General features: G+C 50.3%; 8 protein-coding genes across 8 annotated transcripts; 4 read left to right on the top strand and 4 right to left on the bottom strand.

The window, feature by feature from the left end:
• Positions 1-194: 194 nt before the first annotated feature.
• VDAG_09420 (cystathionine gamma-synthase) lies at positions 195-2,143 on the top strand (the record flags this gene model as incomplete). The annotated part of the gene is made up of 4 exons (XM_009658381.1): positions 195-242; positions 307-401; positions 465-1,639; positions 1,686-2,143. 4 exons carry the CDS (start codon positions 195-197, stop codon positions 2,141-2,143), a joined length of 1,776 nt encoding a protein of 591 aa, XP_009656676.1.
• A 151-nt stretch (positions 2,144-2,294) lies between these two features.
• Positions 2,295-4,321, bottom strand: VDAG_09419 (RING-14 protein; the record flags this gene model as incomplete). The annotated part of the gene is made up of 4 exons (XM_009658380.1): positions 2,295-2,846; positions 2,916-3,980; positions 4,036-4,203; positions 4,279-4,321. The coding sequence occupies 4 exons, from the start codon at positions 4,319-4,321 to the stop codon at positions 2,704-2,706; spliced, it is 1,419 nt and encodes a 472-aa protein (XP_009656675.1). The 3' UTR covers positions 2,295-2,703.
• Positions 4,322-5,251: 930 nt separating this feature from the next.
• VDAG_09418 (DnaJ domain-containing protein) lies at positions 5,252-7,052 on the top strand (the record flags this gene model as incomplete). The annotated part of the gene is made up of 3 exons (XM_009658379.1): positions 5,252-5,367; positions 5,415-6,843; positions 6,915-7,052. 3 exons carry the CDS (start codon positions 5,252-5,254, stop codon positions 7,050-7,052), a joined length of 1,683 nt encoding a protein of 560 aa, XP_009656674.1.
• A 47-nt stretch (positions 7,053-7,099) lies between these two features.
• VDAG_09417 (peptidase family C54 protein) lies at positions 7,100-9,087 on the bottom strand. Its single transcript, XM_009658378.1, has 4 exons — positions 8,251-9,087; positions 8,031-8,199; positions 7,742-7,966; positions 7,100-7,692 (listed from the first exon to the last, which is right to left on the bottom strand). The coding sequence occupies exons 1-4, from the start codon at positions 8,816-8,818 to the stop codon at positions 7,305-7,307; spliced, it is 1,350 nt and encodes a 449-aa protein (XP_009656673.1). The 5' UTR covers positions 8,819-9,087; the 3' UTR covers positions 7,100-7,304.
• Positions 9,088-9,774: 687 nt separating this feature from the next.
• VDAG_09416 (uncharacterized protein) lies at positions 9,775-12,087 on the top strand (the record flags this gene model as incomplete). Its single annotated transcript, XM_009658377.1, has 3 exons — positions 9,775-9,959; positions 10,034-11,509; positions 11,612-12,087. Exons 1-3 carry the CDS (start codon positions 9,839-9,841, stop codon positions 12,085-12,087), a joined length of 2,073 nt encoding a protein of 690 aa, XP_009656672.1. The 5' UTR covers positions 9,775-9,838.
• A 110-nt stretch (positions 12,088-12,197) lies between these two features.
• Positions 12,198-13,156, bottom strand: VDAG_09415 (histone H2B). The gene is made up of 4 exons (XM_009658376.1): positions 12,887-13,156; positions 12,708-12,779; positions 12,567-12,654; positions 12,198-12,517 (listed from the first exon to the last, which is right to left on the bottom strand). The coding sequence occupies exons 1-4, from the start codon at positions 13,047-13,049 to the stop codon at positions 12,427-12,429; spliced, it is 414 nt and encodes a 137-aa protein (XP_009656671.1). The 5' UTR covers positions 13,050-13,156; the 3' UTR covers positions 12,198-12,426.
• A 1,296-nt stretch (positions 13,157-14,452) lies between these two features.
• VDAG_09414 (histone H2A) lies at positions 14,453-15,260 on the top strand. The gene is made up of 3 exons (XM_009658375.1): positions 14,453-14,590; positions 14,680-14,972; positions 15,026-15,260. Exons 1-3 carry the CDS (start codon positions 14,535-14,537, stop codon positions 15,079-15,081), a joined length of 405 nt encoding a protein of 134 aa, XP_009656670.1. The 5' UTR covers positions 14,453-14,534; the 3' UTR covers positions 15,082-15,260.
• Positions 15,261-15,596: 336 nt separating this feature from the next.
• VDAG_09413 (LYR family protein) lies at positions 15,597-16,148 on the bottom strand (the record flags this gene model as incomplete). Its single annotated transcript, XM_009658374.1, has 5 exons — positions 15,597-15,619; positions 15,682-15,723; positions 15,791-15,869; positions 15,933-16,065; positions 16,126-16,148. 5 exons carry the CDS (start codon positions 16,146-16,148, stop codon positions 15,597-15,599), a joined length of 300 nt encoding a protein of 99 aa, XP_009656669.1.
• Between the last annotated feature and the right edge of the window lie 2,256 nt (positions 16,149-18,404).

Below are 18,404 nucleotides of genomic sequence, written 5' to 3'. Positions count from 1 at the left end.
CCGCACCATATTGGGCGGGTGCTGGAAGTTCTTGGATCTGCATCTCACTATGAGTCTGTTGTGAGTAATGATCTGTCTGGAGCTTTGGGGTTAGACACCACGAGCCGAAATATCCTCATGAGCTGGCAGTGAGCAACATTTACTCATTTTTTCCCACTTTGGACGAAACCACCTGCCCACCAGTGCCCCCCAAAATGCCGACATTCGATCTCGGCCAGTCGATTCCCCCCGATACAGCACATGTCAGTAAACCTGCTAAATGAAGCCTCACTTATCACTCACTGACTCGTTAACGACTCACCCCAGGCCGTGAGTGTGTCTTTGCCTACATGGAAGGACAACGTCGGTTACGAGGAGGGCGAGAAATGGGTTGTCGACAAGTTGACAACAGGCTACCCAAGGTATGTGCACGCTCGCGGTGCGGTCCTCAGCCCTTTATGTCCTGCCCTGCTCATGCTTCCTAGATTTTTCGTCCATAGGAGCATCGAGGCCCTCGCTGAGGCTATAGTGCGGACTCATGGACGGCCCGGCCAGCGAGCCATGCTGTTTCCCAGCCCAGCAGCCGCCAGACGGTGTGTTGACTTCATGTGCCGACACGGCGACGGTTCGCTGAAGTCCGTCCTGCAAGTCGTTGATCTCGGCCTCGATGCTTCTCAAGACATTTCGAGCCAGCTCAAAGCCCTGTCTCCCGCCATATCTGGTGTTATATGTCCAGCAGAATCATACGCCCTGGCCAAGCAATACTGGCAACATTCTGGGGACGGTGTCTCGAGTCGCCGGGCCGAATTTTGCCATGGCTTACTCCGCGAGGGCCTTCTTTGCCCCTCGTCACGACCAAGTTCACCGGAAAACAACCAGCAAAAGACATGCAAGGGGCCCAAGAGGTATCAGCGCGGATCTGTCGACATGAAAATACCCCCTGTGGCCAACGGCAGTCCGCACACGACGCCGGACAAGGACAGGAACGTAACGGCTGAGTCTGTCGAGAGCATGCGGTTCCTTGAAGAGCGCTTCGGCCGGAACCTGGATCTGTCGTTTGTCGAACGTGCCAAGTCGGCCATTCGCAGAAGAATCGCAGGCGCAATGGCCGCCGATCTCGAGTCGAGCGTCACCTCACTGCCACCCATGACGACCAACGCCAGGGGTCTCTCTGAGCTGCAGGAAAGCGACGTCTATCTTTTCCCCTGCGGTATGAACGCCATTTTCAACGCTCACCGAGCCATGCTCCGTGCAAGGGGTAACCTGGAAAGCATAAGTTTTGGTTTCCCCTACGTCGACACGTTGAAAATTCTGCAAAAGTTCGGGCCAGGATGCCGCTTTTACGGCCATGCTTCGTCGGAAGACCTGGACGACTTGGAAAAGCGGCTCGAGAACGGAGAGCGTTTCCTGGCGTTGTTCTGCGAGTTTCCGGCCAATCCGCTCCTGTCGTGTCCAGACCTGGTGCGCATCCGGCAACTCGCCGACAAGTACGATTTTGGCGTCGTTGTGGATGAAACGGTGGGGACATTTGTCAATGTCGAGGTGGTCAAGTTTGCCGACATTGTCGTCAGCAGTCTGACCAAGATCTTCTCTGGCGACTGCAACGTCATGGGAGGCAGCGCCATACTGAACCCCGCAAGCCGGTACTACGCCGCGCTGCGTGAGGCCTACGCGCAGAACTTTGAAGACACCTACTGGCCGGAAAGACGTAGTGTTCATGGAGAGGAACAGCCGCGACTTCCACTCCCGCATCGAGAGGACGAACATCAACTCGGAGGCCCTCTGCGACATACTCTCGGCCAGCCCTCTCGTCAAGCGCGTCTACTACCCCAAGGTGAACCCAACACGTGCCAACTATGAAGCATGCCGACTCCCCGATGGTGGCTATGGTGCGCTGCTGTCTGTTACGTTTCATCGTCGGGAGTGCGCCATGGCCTTCTTCGATGCCGTTGAGACTGCGAAAGGCCCAAGTCTCGGGACCAACTTTACTCTCACCTCGCCTTACGTCCTACTCGCCCACTACCAGGAGCTTGAATGGGCGGCCCAGTTCGGTGTTGACCCGGACCTGATCCGTGTCAGTGTGGGGTTGGAGGAAACCGAGGAGCTTGAATCCATCTTTATGCGGGCTCTGGAGGTTGCCGACAGTGCAAAGAAAATCGAGTAGCTTCCGCGGATGGCATGGCAGAAATATGGATGGATCAAGCATCCGCAACAAAGCGTATTGCCCCAGCATGACCACAAGCCAATACTGCCTGGGCCACTTAAGCTCGAGAGTATAACCCAGTCCAAATTGATAACCATTAACATGGGATAGCGAGACAAAACGTGTAATGTGACAATGATGATATGAAATGCGACCCAATGGGCAAAGTCAAACCACACAGCTTTTCCTGGCAAATCGTACAGAGGTCTGTCTATCGGTACGCGACGTCGATCCCAACCTGTCTTGCCCTCAATGCAGGGTCCTATCTCGTTTCGTGGTTCAATAGAAAGATACGGTGTTGAGGTCACTTATGAAATGTGAACCCCGTGATGACCCAAGAGCAACGCCAAGTGCAATCAGAGACTTGAGCACAACGCGTATACCAGTTCAAGACTCACAACTATGGAGTCAATAGATTGGAATGACGAATTCTGTGTAGCAACGCATTCGAATTCAAGCTAGGGGTATCATCGTTTCGAGAGAACAGCCATACAGTACCAGAGTATCGGTCTCGGACCGCTTTACATAATGGCACAATCAGAATGCGTGTACCCAGGGCCATAGTCCTCCATGCCTCGTTCAATGTCATTGGCGCGGATCTTCTCCTTCACTTCCTTGTTGAAGTATTTCCGTAGATACCTGTCCAACTCGATATCCAGATTATCTGCATATGCGTCAGTAAGAGCATTGAAATATACCCTTGGGCCGGAAGGATTGAAACATGGGAACTTACCAGCTGAAGCATCCATGACGACGTCGGCTCTGCACAATGGACAATGCTTCTCGCGCCGCCGTTGTATCTTGACAATGCAGCGAATGCAGAAAATATGCTGGCAAGCCAGACGCACAGGGCGATATGCGATGGCGAAACAGACAGGGCAGAGGTAGTCGTTGAGTTGAGGAACAACAGAAACAAGCTCAGTGGACACTTGAGCACACATATCCCTAGCCATGGTACCAGCGAGTAGCTTGTCAGAGCGGATCTGGGCGGGGAACGTCTTGGAAACACCCAGAGACGTGCGCTTGTCAAACTTTTTGAGGATTTTATGAATGGCGGTGCGGTTGATCTCCTGAAATTGTATGTTCTTCAGAAGCAGGGCGTTGAGACGAAGGAAGCGAACAAGCGCCTCTCGACTCTCCGACATCTTGAACTGGCGGACGAGATTCCGCTTTGTGACTTCGCCCTGGAACCACTGCAGCTGGCGTGAGGCCGAATGGCTGTCGCGTGTACCGTGGTCCTGCTCGTAGACGGAAAAGAAGACTTGGGCTTCGAGATAGAGCTCGAAAATGGTTCGCCATCGCGCAAGGTCACTCTTCGAAAGCCGGCTAGGCTTGGTGAGTTGGGAGACGTCCTGCCCTAGAGCCACGATCTCCTTCGTCATGGCGACCTCTTCGCGAGCCTGTAGGGCGTCTAGACCATTGACATCGCTCTGCAGCATGTCGAAGAACTTGCCATCGAAGACGAGCGGAACCTCAAGCTGCTTGCAGAGAGGGTTGGCCAGCGAGGCGCTTGAGGAAATTGCCTCGCCTGAACGGTCCAAACCGGCAGGTTCAGTTAGTTTGGCGAAGCTAGCATTTGATTCTGAACTCGCCGCGCCATCTGTTAATGCTTCTCTTGGTGGTTCTGGTGATTCTTCCGATGGCAGCGCTGGATGCCGTGGCGAGTTTGCCTGCAAAGATGAAATGTATTCCAAAAAGGTTCGAGAACTTGATGACAAAGATACATCCACTGCTACTCCGTCCTGGAGGTGAAGCAGTACCGTGAGCTGGGGCCTCAGAAACTCCGAGCCTTGCGCGACTGGTATGTGTCAACAAATTGAGCAGGGGATGAGTGATCGAGTCGGATCGTGTACCTTTCAAGCCATACTCGATTACCAAAGGCGAGTCGCTTTGGGGATCAAGCAGCTGGCGCAACGTCTCAGGGTCCAAGCCGAGATCGTTCAGTTCGCCAGCGACTCTCTTCAGCACCTTTTTTAGTTGGCTATATGGTATGGCCGATTCGACCCAGTGTGAAGGGAAACCTGTGGGTGACGTGCATGTCAGCGAGAGTCACGATCAACTCAGCTCATTGATGCTGAGCATGAGGACGTACCTACCTTCACGCGAAAGGGTCTCTTTGAAGTCGTGTGCGAACTTCATTGTCACGTCGGTGGTCACGCTTCATTCGCCTTCATTTCCAAGGGCGGCGGAGGGGGGGGGGTAGGATATGGGGCAGGTGAGGTGCTTTTGTACCGGGTCAGGCGATGAGTCGCGACACTGCTCAACATGCAAAGCAGAACCATAGGCCAGTCTGGATCCCAGTTGCCCAAGTTCCTGCACACCATGCCTCACAGGGCATAGCCCAGCCGCGATCCCGGGTCGGATCAGTCGCACCCTCCCACATGTGCAGTGCAGGGGCAGCCCCTGGCCCTCGCAAACTCCAATGAACTAAATTTTATGCTGGCTGTCTTGCGTAATGGGGTGAAAATTATGTCCCCGTGTTATGCCGACCACGCCCGCCCGTGTGACCTCGTACTTCTCAGCCGACCTCTCCATCCCCTGTGCCTCATTGTTAGATCGATGTACATACTTGGGTAGTCAACGACACATGTGTTGCCGCGACATTGTCTGTGCACTCAGCTCGACCAGCCAATACAAGAGCTTGGATGCGTTCGTAGAAGAGAAGCTAAAGCCCAAGTTTGTCTGACCAAGGCAAGGTACCCAGTTGAGCTGGCATTCTTAAAGCCTCCGACCTTACTGCCCGGCACGCTGCGGCCTGTAGCATGCTGGCAGACAGTGTCAGGACCCCACACAGCAGGCCGGCCGATCAACACTGTGCCAGGACAGCGGCCTGCCAATCGTCGGTCGGTGGTATGAGGAAACATCGCGGGGCAAGGTGGGGGGGGGGGGGGGGGGGGTTGATCACAAGCGTTCGTTTCTTGCCCAAGATGATGGCATTCATGACACAACCTGGGACTGTAAATATTCTTACCAAACGCGAACGCTGACGCGCTGGAGCGCTCTTTGCCGCCACTGTAGTCGCCAAAAAATAGAACCCCGGCGGCAGGTTGCCACATATCAATTTTCGCAATGGGCGCCCAACAGTCCTCGGATCGCCACCAGGAACAATCCGGTGCTGGCCTTGCTGCAGCGAAGATATGCTATTATGAACTTCTCGGAGTCGATCGTGAAGCTACCGACGAAGAGTAAAACTGTCGCATTCGTATTCGATGCCCTGCTAACATTTTCCTAGAATTAAGAAGAGTTACCGAAGGAAAGCGCTCGAGCTCCACCCGGATCGAAACTACGACGATGTCGAAAATGCCACCCGTCGCTTCGCCGAGATCCAATCTGCTTATGAGGTTCTATCCGACCCTCAGGAGAGGGCTTGGTACGATTCGCACAGAGAGGCCATATTGCGGGGCGCGGATGCCGATGATTACGACCACCCCCCTGAGTTCAATAACATACGCCTGACGTCTACGGAGGATATCCTTTCGCTCATCCGCCGCTTCAACTCGACGGTACCGTTCACCGATGATCCCATGGGGTTTTATGGTATACTAAACGAAACATTCGCACACTTGGCAGATGAGGAGGACGCTGTAAGGGATTCCAACTCTGTTCATATGGTTGACTATCCCCCATTCGGCGAATCGAGCGACGAGTATGAGCCCAATGTCAAGGCATTCTACGCAAGTTGGGCGGGCTTCTCTACTGCAAAGACATTCGCTTGGAAGGATAAATACCGACTTTCCGATGCCCCAGATCGCCGTGTGCGGCGGGCTATGGAGAAGGAGAATAAAAAGATGCGCGATGATGCTATCAAGGAGTTCAACGATGCGGTCAGGTTTCTCGTCACGTTTGCCCGAAAGCGCGACCCCCGCTATCTCCCGAACTCGCAGACTGATGCCGAACGCCAGTCTGCGCTGCGCAGTGCTGCTGCTGCACAAGCAGCGCGGTCTCGCGCCGCGAACATGGAGAAGTTGGCCGAGGATCATTTGGTGCCCGAATGGGCCCAGTCTCGACAAGATGATGCCGATGCAGCGAGCTTTACCCAGAGCGAAGAGGAGTCCGAAGTTGAGCACATAGAGTGCGTAGTCTGCGATAAGACTTTCAAAAGCGAGAAGTCCTTCGAGGCACACGAGAGGAGCAAGAAGCATCTCAAGGCAGTCCAACAGCTTCGGCGCCAGATGCGGGCCGAAGATGTGGACATGAATGCTGAGGTTCTTCCAGGGACCTCGGGTGGGACTGCAGCAGACCTCAGGGACGGTGACGACCATATGGTTCACTCTGGGGATGAGGAGGTGAGGTCTGTCGACGGGCTCGACGTACTAAACGATGTGCAGCCGCACTTACCCGTGGCTGGAGGCGAGGAGTCTAAGACAGCACTATTGCCCACAAATGGCGGTTATGTCGACAACGTATCGAATACTGACGACGACGGTAACGATAACGATGATGACGAGTACGCTTCTCGTGCTACCGTTGAGGGAAGAATCGCGGGCGTCGTAGACACTAAAGATGGGCTGGATGGCACCCACGCATCAAACACGGATAAAGGTAGCGGTTTTAGTATGGATGAAAGGAATCACCTCGACATACCTGCCAAGAAACCTGGCAAGGCGAAAGCCAAGCGGGAGAAAAAGGCAGCGCGTGAGGCTGCTGCACAACTCGAAGAGGTATGTGCTTCTGTACTTGACCGTCGAGTGGAATCTGTATCTCGAATCTAACCATTTACCATGTGTTCTAGCCACAACATCTTTGCGGTGTGTGCCATGAGGCATTTTCATCCAAAACAAAATTGTTCATCCACATACGTGATGAAGATCATGCTGCGCCGAAAACCACAGGCATACCCAACACCAAGACGCGGAAAAAGAAGCGATGAACCACTATGCTGCGGTGAAAGGACCATCACACCGGATGGGGATCAAACGAAAGGAACCACAGAGTAATATTGATGGATAGATCATACAACTCCATTAAAGCAGACCCAAGACCCACTCCATAAACACCACCGCATGCTTGTCTTTAGATGCGTCAATCCATGAATATCCTTGGCTCAACCTAACGCCCAAGAGTCACACCAGTGATATGCTACCACTTCATCGCACTAATGTTGTGTGGAGAGCAGGGCCATTCAGGCTCCCGAAACAGTGCCTTCGTCGTCATCGCTCAGCAGCTCGACTTCATCGATGGCACCCGCACGACCCCCGGCCGCTCCGTGACGGACAGGATCATAGTCTGCTACGTGGATGACGGCCTTGCCCTGGACGTGCTTGACAGTTCGCTTCCATTCATCCCAGTCGTCCTCATCATGGATGACGAAACCGATCAGCATGCTGGGGTCCATCTCTCGGACGTGTAGTCGGCGGAGCCGGCGAGTGTGGACAGAATCCACGTCCGCCTGGGCATACAGGGTAGGATCCTGATAATATGGTAGTGCGGTCCTGGTGTGATGGGGATCGAGGTAGAAAAGAAAAGAACCCTGCGCTCCGATAAAATAGTGGGACGATGAAGGTCGCCCGCTGCAAGAGGTTTAGAGAATATTATGAACCACCCGAGGTGCTCACTTACCCGGCAATGCCAATTGATTGCGGCATCTGTAAGGCTGCAATGAGCGCGTCCCAATATACAGGTGTGATTTTGTCAATGCCGAGCCGCGTCCCAACGAGGATGAGAGTTGGATGGAATGTTTCACCGCTGGGCTTTGCGATGTCGAAGAACCTATCTTCATATACATCCGGTCCATCGCCCGTTGAATACACCCGAAGATGGGGCTCATTCGCGTTGACCAGGGCTCTGGAGGAGAGTGTCGGTGTTAGAGGCGAACCTGGTTCGTGGGTTCTGTAGGCGGATAGCTTACTGGATGCATCGGGCTGTAGCTGAAGGACCAAACCACTCCCCAGGATATTTTCCACACGCGACCGCGCCATGCTGCACGAACCGATGAATCGAGTAGGGTGCTTTCGGATCATCGGCGAATTTGGACAGTAGCTGTCGCTCTTTTTCTGCTGCGACACCACGACGCCAGTCTATAGTTGAGCGTTAGATATGCCTAAGCAGAAGTGAGAATGCACGAATACCTCTACCAAGGTCCAAAACAGCCATGGCATTGGCTAATAGGCTTTGTCCTGATCGAATCATACAACCCCATCCACTATCAGATGAGTAGCCGGCTTGATCCATGAACTGGCTCTTGATCCGCATTGACAACGAGAGGACCGATGCTGCACGAGGATCAGTAGACTTTGCAATAGGTTCAAAGTCGGATCTGTATGTCATCCAAAACTTTGATTCAAAATCATCCAAGAAAGCTGACGGCCACCCCCCATCTTGATTCATGGCCTCGTCGTAAGCGAGAGAAGAAGAAGAGAAGCTGCTCGTTTGCGACTCTGGTGGAGTTTCCGGGGCATTTCCTGGGACTACTGTATCTCCGTGTTTCGTTCGCGCTTCTCTGTCTGCTACCAGGTGCGAGGTGGCATGGCCAGTCTCTGGTCTTGTTCGACTGTCCTTCGTGTTCAAGGTATACGAGTTGCCCAGACACCACACAGGCTGATCGTCAACCTGGTCATTGCAAGGCTCGGGGTCCCAGAACATCTGCACTATGCGGCGATAGCGACCCATGTCAACCCCGGGCATATTTGACTCCATCTTCGTCCGAGGACCGCTATATGTGGCGAGAGTATGGGCGATCGGTTGTAGTGGGCACTTGGGGGCTAGAACTTTCGTTATCAGACAGATGACAAGTATCTGCACTGGCGACTATTCGAAAGACAACACTGCCGCATTTGCGGTGGCGGTATATTGTGTTTCCTTGAGGAGAAAGGCTCATCCATGGAATGGCCAGGAGATGTATTCAGGTAGAATTAGCATCACGTTCAGCTTCCAAGCTGCCTGATCCTGTGACGCAGTTGAGGGGCAAGATAAGATAAGATAATGATTGGATCACCACGAAAGGCTGCGTGCCGATATGTGGACACACTGTGCATGTGTGATTGCTTTGATACCAGTACTTTGCGACATAGAGATATTGCAATGAGACCAAGGTTCATAGGCCCGTAAGGCTTGATGCCAATTGTACTCATTCACCGACCTTGGTAAATGCGCTTTAGTCACTAGCAAGACCACACATTCGAGTCGGCTGGTGGCTTTGATTATTGATACCATAAGGGAGAAGTCTTGTGTGATATCATCAACCCTTTGCTCAAGGGTAGAAAATGAGCTGTAGATGAAACATTTGCTTGCACCGTCTCATTCAATGACAGGCCTAAGGTACCTACCTAGGTAGGCCAGAGTCAGGTCAAGTCATAGAGCCCGCTAAAATAGCACGTCTACCTAGGATGCTGTACATGTAGTCCGTGGGCCCCAGTCTTCTCTCTGCCTCGACTCCAGTCAGGCTCTACCTACCTTGTGCGGTTACCTAACCAATTATTCCTGTCCTTGAAACATACGGGTCCATGTCATTGCGACGACGACTAGATTGTGATCATACGGCCATTATCATCATCATTCCACTTGACCCTTTGCTTTTCAAACTCGTTTACACAAACTCGTAAAAAGTGGATTCCATCTGCGCTTGGATTTGCCACACGGGACCTTTTTCTTCCAGTACATGAAAATTGTACAAAGAACCGTGGCCGCCCCCAACTCACTCATTCTTCATAAACCAGCATGCCACGACCAGGTTTCAGAGGTGGCGGTCGTAGAGGCTCGAGTAGAGGCGGTGCAGGCCGCAACCCCTCCTCTCGGGGCCTCGCAGATGCTCAGTCGTATGCAACAGAACCATCATACAGTGAGTAGCGATGTGCGACATCGGATGAATTCCCGTTCATCGACCTTGAATGCCAACGACTAACCTCTATCTAGTTCGAACGGTCTTCTCACTGGCCGATGAGGCTCGATCAACAGCTCATGGACATACTCCCTGGAGTGCTGGCACTCGGCTTCGAAATCAACCCGTCAACTTTGTGAGTGCTGGGGCTGTCGATCCTCTCAAACAGCTAGAAGACCAGCTCCAACGCCTGGAAAGAGAACTACAATCCAAGGCCAATGATGCTCTGGATGGTCTGTCGCGCCAGGCACCCACGTCCATGCTAGACGTCACCTCCCAACAAGCCGACATAGTATCTGATCATATGACTCCCATGGTTGTCCAGGGTCCGGCGTTTGATAATCCATCAGCTAGCCCCTGGGAAGGCTTGGGTTCTACCTCAAACCATGCTGAAGAGGATTTTGCGTCCCAACACAGCAGACCAGCGTCTCCAATCTTCAATTCAACTGCGCCCAACGACAACCCTGCTTCTGCCGAGGCCAGTCAAGTTGCTGTCGTACCGACTGAGCCCCCATCAAGTCCATTGCTTTTTTTCATCGACACCAATGGAGATCCCTCACACCGCCATCAGAGGAGTGTACCCGAAGATACTCATCAGCTATCCACACTTGAGTCGAGTGGCGATTCGAGCGAGGAGGTCATCTTGTTTAGAGGACGTAACAAAATGGGGCCAAAGAGTCGTCAAATCGTCCCACAGAAGCCAAATAGGCCACATGCGAAGCAGCAAAAAAAGGCTTTCGATCTCAGGGACATTCAAAAAGAGGTACACCAGCTTGTTACGGATGCCGATATTCGTGGCCCTTCGGCAGTGGGAACTCAAGCACTGTCGCCAAACTTGCCTAGTAAGAACAGGGAAAAAAGGCAGAAACACAAGGTGAGAGCGAATGGCAACCTAAGACAAGCAGAAGACGCCAGTAAGGAACAGGAAGCAATCCTGGCTGATTACATTGCCAACATGCGCGAAAATGGCGATGATCTGGGCTTAATCACAAGTCAAGGTCATGCCAAACGTGATATTGGTGGTTCAGACATGGACATGCACGTGGAGAACGACTTGCAATCAGCGCAGAATGATGATAAGTCAGGGCTGAGTGGAGATGCTGCTTCCCTAGCCGGGTCCTCGAAATCCGTTGGCGATCTTGACGCTTTGGATTACGAATCCAAGCAGCGTGAGCCACATACAAGGCTGACCGATAGCGACTTTCTCCTTGCCCAAATGTTTGCTGCAGGCGAAGCAACCGATGCATACAGCTCGCAAGATGACGAATACGATGATCTTGATTTCATGGAATGGGGCGATCCCATCACCAAGCGCACACGTAAACCGAAAAAGGGGAAGCTCCCGGTGTTCAACGTATCGGATTCTGAACTTGAGGCTGTCCTGCTGTCCACATACAACAACGACAGACTCAAGAAAGCCGGGAGAAAGAAAGAGCGCGAAAAGTTGCGCGCGCAAGGCTTACTCGGCAAGAAGGGCAAACCGGAGGACTTACGGATCAAGTATCCTCAAGGTATGGGCATCGAACAGATTGCCCAAGAACTCGAAAGCTTCTTGAAGAATAGTCAGGCAAGGCAAGTGTACTACCGATGACCCTCTACACCAACGTCCCTAGCTGACCATTTTGAACTCAAAAGCTTGGCGCTGCCTCCAATGGACAACCACGCCAGGAAGGTATTGCACGAGTTGGCCAACAAGTTCAACATCAAGTCCAAGTCAACCGGATCCGGCGACCAACGCCGGCCTACCCTGTACAGAACGGCCAGGACCTTGCAGTATTCAGCGGACAATTTTGACCAAGCCATTGGTCGTGTGGGACGCAAATACTTCCCTCGTAAGGATCTGGGCTCGCGATGGAGTGGCGTGCGGGGATCCGTACGTCGTGGCGGTGGCGGTCAGCCGGATACAGGCTATCGTGACGGCGAGGTCGTTGGAGGTTCTGCCCCAGAACTGGGTCAAGAAAACCGCGGTCGCGCCATGTTGGAAAAGATGGGCTGGAGTACAGGAACAGCCTTGGGATCGATGGACAACAAGGGTATCCTGCAACCTGTCGAGCAGAAGGTTAAAAGAGGCAAGGCCGGCCTTGGCTAGACCCGATCGATTAAACAGGACACGGGAGTCGAGGTTGACATATTAAACGTCCTATAAAATTAGTCAAGGGGAGAAACCCTGCACTGGCGTGCAGAGGCGCGAGTCTGGTGTTGATGAAAATCATATGCACGATTTCATTTCGTCCGAAACCCTATTCTCAAGGTATAGTACAGCCGCGAACCCCGATTGACCGTGAAGACATTGCCCCCAAAAAGCAGACCATCCGTAACGCATTAAGAGACCCAAAGCCAAGCTGAATCGATTGACGGGTCTCAACTCAAGACACCCAGTGTCAAGCAAATCCAATGCCCGAAAAGAAAAACACTGCGAACAAGTCGCTTATTTCGTGGACGAGGAATACTTGGTGACGGCCTTGGTGCCCTCAGAAACGGCGTGCTTGGCCAGCTCGCCAGGAAGAATAAGGCGGACACTATTGGTGTTTAGAATAAGTGGTGACCGGGGCATTCAGTGTAACTTACGAGGTCTGGATCTCCCTGGAGGAGATGGTGGACTTCTTGTTGTAGGCGGCAAGCTTGCTGGCTTCAGTGGCAACGCGCTCGAAGATGTCTATTAAGGTGTTAGGTCCATAGACGCCACAGCGTTTGGTTTTTGGAGCTTACCGTTGACGAAAGAGTTCAGGATGGACATGGCACGGTTGGAGATACCAGTGTCGGGGTGGACCTGCTTGAGGACTGAATCGGTGTTAGAGATGATGCGTGGAGAAGAGTGGCCCGGGCGCACAACGCGCGGCGAGACGCGACGTGCTGAAGGCGAGGGAGAATGTCGATGTGGTACTAACCCTTGTAGATGTAAGAAGAGTAAGTCTCCTTGCGGGTCTTGGTGCGCTTCTTCTTGTCGCCGCTGGCGGCGGTCTTCTTGCCGGCATCCTTCTTCTCAGGAGCCTTAGAGGCAGTAGCGGGGGCCTTGCTGGCGGGCTTCTTGTCGGCGGCCTTGGGGGGCATTTTGACGGACTGTGTGGGTGATTTGAAATTCGTTGAAAGAATGAGATGGAATACGGTTGGACGAGTGCAGTCAATCGTTGTTGGGGCAGCTGGTGGATGTGAAAAGTGGAAGAGATGGTGTTGGAGAGGGAGATCGGGGGGTGGCCGTGGGCTTTTGTAGCTGGACGCGACGGGCGCTAGCGCCGTTACTGATCTGGGTGCACAGAGGAGAGTGATTCGGGGAGGCGTGGCTTGGGGGGGAAAGCGCGGGTGGGGTACTGGTTGCTGCGACGCGCCAGAAAATGCGTGACGGGACGTGGTTGGATTGCAGGGGTCCAGAATAATCGTGCCAGCATCCCGGCCACTCGAACGCGCTAGTCAAGAGCTACATACATCTCGAAGCAGTATTGCAAAACAATTCACCAGGCCAGTGAAATCCATCTGCGAGCTTATCTTGTGGCCACCAGATCACATACTGACCACGAATCCACACGAGACACCAAATGGGAACACGGTCTATGTGTCATTTGTCTGCCGAATCGGCTGCAGGGGCTGCTGCCACTTTACGGAACAGAGCGACGCGTGAAATTGGTGCAGCGCCTTGGCATAGGTAGACAAGGCTGAAGCGCGAAGGTAGCAGATATCCGACCATGTATCTCACAATGTCCCGCCCACTCCGCAGTCCCCATGAGCGAAGAAACAGAATTGAAGCATCACTTTGTGGGGCAGACGTCCGAGGCTCCTCCCAATCTAATGAACGGAACATTATGCCAAGTGCGACCCGCGCTGTGCTAAGGCTCGGCCACCCGCGTGGAGGCTTACACTGAAGACGGAACGCGGAGAACGATCATCAAGTCAAGAGGTAGACATGCCTGTAACTTGCTTTCAGCATTTGTGCTTCAGGCCGAATGACGAAGACTTGGAAACCTGTACAGCGAGTTATTGAGCACTAGGTACATGTACTTGTCCTCGAAGGGACCTCCGGTGTTCAAACCCGCGGGTTCGGCACGGTTGCTTAGCGAATAAAACCCCCCATTGGCAGAATGAGTTTCTTGATGAGATTCCGTAGGAGGGAGTATTGATGCAGTCACTGGGGGGGGGAACGCGCAGGGTTGACCCGGGCTTGTGGAGGGAGAAGCAGAGGGGGGCTGGGTATATACACCTTTGAACGCCAGGCACCTTATTGGCAAGTGTCTGAGCGTTGAGAGCCGAGGGAGTACGTACCTTCCGAATAATGGTGCAGGTGCGACCCCAATAATGATGCACGTCGACAACAACAGGTTGTGGCCCAATCGGGACTAGCCCCCAAACACGCTTGGTGATCTGGGAGCTCACTGATCTGACGCGAAAACTACTTAACTTCTGGACCCCCCGCCAACGTTCCGCTCTCCCCTTTCATCCATCTTTCTCACCCACATCCTCTACCACATACAGCTGCCCAGACGCGTCTTCTCCGTTCTCAATAACCGAAACTACCTTTTTCTCCCAAATCAACTACTCGTCAAAATGACTGGAGGCGGCAAGTCCGGCGGTAAGGCCAGCGGTTCCAAGAACGCGCAGTCGTAAGTAGCCCGTTCGCCTTGTATGCTGTGCCGGCCCGCCTCGGCCAGCTTTGCTTTACGTGTTGTCTGGTATTAACATTCGTTTGTAGTCGTTCATCGAAGGCAGGCCTGGCCTTCCCTGTCGGTCGTGTTCACCGTCTGCTCCGTAAGGGCAACTACGCCCAGCGTGTCGGCGCTGGCGCTCCCGTCTATCTCGCCGCCGTTCTTGAGTACCTCGCCGCTGAGATTCTCGAGCTGGCCGGCAACGCCGCCCGTGACAACAAGAAGACTCGTATCATTCCTCGCCATCTCCAGCTGGCCATCCGCAACGATGAGGAGTTGAACAAGCTTCTCGGACATGTCACCATCGCACAAGGTGGTGTTTTGCCCAACATTCACCAGAGTAAGTCATCCGGAACGTATGCAACAATTACATATTCTGACATGCCTTCACAGACCTCCTGCCTAAGAAGTCTGGCAAGACTGGCAAGAACCAGAGCCAAGAGCTGTAATTTTGGCGGCGGTTTTGGCTTTTCTTTCCTGCTGGTCGGCTGCGCTTTGGGTTGTCATGACATCGGGGTCTCGGTTCAGGGTTCGGGGTTGATTTTTCGCGTTTGGGTTGTACAATAATCCCCCACGGCTTTTATGGCCGGCATGGTGATGAATAAGAATACCTTCTGAAGTTCATTACACGTTCATTGCACCTTGGTCGTTACGTATTCTTCGCGCATATTGCACGTGTTTGGTGTAGTTGTTTGGTAAGAAGACGCTGGTATACTTCAACTCGGTTGTCCGGTCCTTGGTCCGGGTTTACTGCCAGTCTTTCGTGGTTCGACGTAGGTCTGTTATATTTACACGGGGCCTACCAGACCCATCATGTCGCGGCATCGTCAAGACGATTAGAATCATGGAGCGAAAAGGTCTCCTTTTGACGGATTTCGAACATCGCTTTTTTCTTCCTGGCGGTCTTATATACACTGCTTTCACTATAAAGCTATTCTCCACATCGATAATACCAATTGCTTGCTCAGAACTTGAGTGGGGGAGGAGCTGCGAATCAATTAGCCTCCGTGTTGTTTGGGGCGGCAAACGGAAGACTTCGGGGAACATACCGTCAAGGATTGGCGGAGGGAGGTTTCGCTCATATTTCGAACCTGGATTGGGTTAGTTGGGTTGATATTCAGGGTGAAGGAGCACAACTGCATCCACGGAGACACATACCACCAGGGGCGGTCGGCGGAGTGTACGGATCAGGGTGCTTCCATCTCTCCAGAAGCTTCTCGGTCTCTGCTAGCAGTTCCTGTTGGGTCCATAGTCAGTCCAACGCTTGGAGGATGGGGCATTGTCGTGATGAAGATGGTACCCTCTTCTGGCGTGCGTCAGTAACCTTGCGGTTCGCCTCGAAAAGAGACCGAATGTAGAGCGCTTGGCCTCTCCAAAGATGACGGTGGACTGCCCAGTCAAGTGAGAGCTTCAGAGACCGTCGGTAAAGCGACCTGTTAGAGGGTCATGTTAGCAACATGGTCGTTGCTCAAGGGATGTCTGATGTGGCGTACAGAGCAGCTTGTCGCGTCGACATCGTGATTCGTTGAGAGGTCACGGCTTTGGAAGCAGCACAATGAACGGCGTGGCGGATTTGATTCGTGTAGAGGTAGCCTGTGGGCGAGTCGATGTCGAAACCCAATCGCAGCCAGAAGACAGCTTCATGGACTGTGGACTGATGTCGTTCGAAGCAGCGGCAGTACGCAGAAAAGAGGCTTGATGTCCTCAGGCATGGTTGGTTTGCTGTGCTGACTAATATCTGGCGGGCCCTTCTTTGGCCAATGAAACCCTATCCATATGTGATGCTGCAATGTGTAGTAGTCGGGGAAACTAAGTTACCCGAGTATTAGGACTATCATTAAGAGTCATTCCTCAAATGCCTTAGGTTCGAGATATAAATAGTGCTATAATCTATGGATTTATAGCACGATTAAGGTAGGCTAAGTATAAGGAATCAGACGTTAGGAACCTAACCCCTATATATTTTATCGCTAATATTTCAATAATAGATTTAAGTTTAAAAGAGAAGTCAAGGCTATACTTAATAGCCTTAATAAATTAAAATTAATATAAAACTTATAAATTATTTACTAGTATTAGTATATATTATAGTCGACGTAGGAGGTATTAGGCAGTGACTGAGGGTATTACTTAGTTATAGGAGGAGGAGATAATAATAGATAAAGGAATAAGAGGAAGGGAGAGATAAAAGTAATTATATCTTAAGGAGGAGATATTAGATCGAGGAATAAATCGAAGATTCTTATAGCCCTCAACGAGAGCTATAAAATAGTATATTTTTCATTTAGATCGAAGGTAAATAGGTAGAGGCATTAATTAAGAAGATAGGTAATTAATTAAGAAAAGTACTTAGATTAATCCTAATAGGAATAAGGCGTATTTTAATATTAGTAGTATTCGCTTAGGGCTTCCAGTGGCATTCACCTGGTGCTAGGTAGCCTGTGCCCTAGCACCTCCTATAGCTCAGTTATAGGCACCCTCCTACCCTAGAGAATAGCTTCCTAATATATATACCTTTCTTCTAGACCTCTAATAGGTTATACGCCCTTTTACGTACTATATAATATTATTAATATTACGATTTTTATATTATTATTAATAGCTTTATTTCCTCTATTTAATAGTATTACTATTATTTATTTTAAATAAAGTTTAATAGAAAACTCTACTTTAAATTACTCCTTTATAATAAATATTATTCTTACTAAATTAGCCCGATTACTTAACGATATTAAGCTATTATAGCTTATCCTTAGCTCTATACTTAAATCGATTACTTAATTAGTAAATTAAACCTCTACTCCTAGTAGTTTAATATTATTAATATACTAGAATGAGAATATTATTTTTAATTCCTTTATTTATTAATCCTACCCCTTATTAACCCTAAGGCCCTAGAGGTATAGTAGGAGAAGAAGGTAATAGTAATAAATACTCTTTCCTCTATTATTAATCCTAGCCTCCTCGATCGCTTTAAGGGCGGAGGTTAGAATATAAAGGATCGAGACCTTTATAAATTATAAAATATAATTAATCGAATAATATTTAAGGTCTTACTAGATATTATTATAGATCTTATTTATAAATTCTATAGGATTAAGATTAATAATTTTCTAAACTTCTATACCTATCTAGCTTATATTTAAACCCTTTAATATTACTTCTTAGAGATCTATAATATTAGAATATTTATATTTATTTATATACTCTTTAATAGTATTTATAATTATAATTTTACTTTATTCGAGAAATATATAATAATAAAAGTCTATAATTAATATAATATTATAGCTAATATTATTTATAAGGCTAATAGTTAAGAATCTACTTTTAATTCTATAATTATTATATAAAGTATTAATAATCGAAGCTAGAAAAAAGGTAATTCTATATTTATTATTACTTTAAATATTAATAAGAAATATCTTATTTATTTTTATTATTTTAAGGAAAATAAAGAATTATTTAATTATATTTTCTCTATTTACTTCCTTATTAAGAAGAATATATTATTAAAATAATCTAGCAAGCTCTATAATAAGGCTATTAAGATTATTAGGGCTTATTATTATAATACCTTTTATTAAAGCTCTTCTAATAGTATTAATAAGTAAATTATTATTATCTCCTTTAATATTATTTATTAGTAGTATTGGAGGCACCTCCTTCAGTGGAAGGTGCTACAGCCCAGGGCTCCTAGCGGACTTGGACTCCGCTAGAGTCCTAGGCCGGAGCACTCCAATAATTCATAAGGACAATAGCCTAACTAGCT

The sequence above is a fragment of the Verticillium dahliae genome, genomic scaffold (genome assembly GCF_000150675.1).
Source record: "Verticillium dahliae VdLs.17 supercont1.26 genomic scaffold, whole genome shotgun sequence".
Lineage (NCBI taxonomy): Eukaryota > Fungi > Ascomycota > Sordariomycetes > Glomerellales > Plectosphaerellaceae > Verticillium > Verticillium dahliae.
The sequence above is the reverse complement of the archived record's forward strand: the minus strand, read 5'-3'. Positions and strand labels throughout refer to the sequence as shown.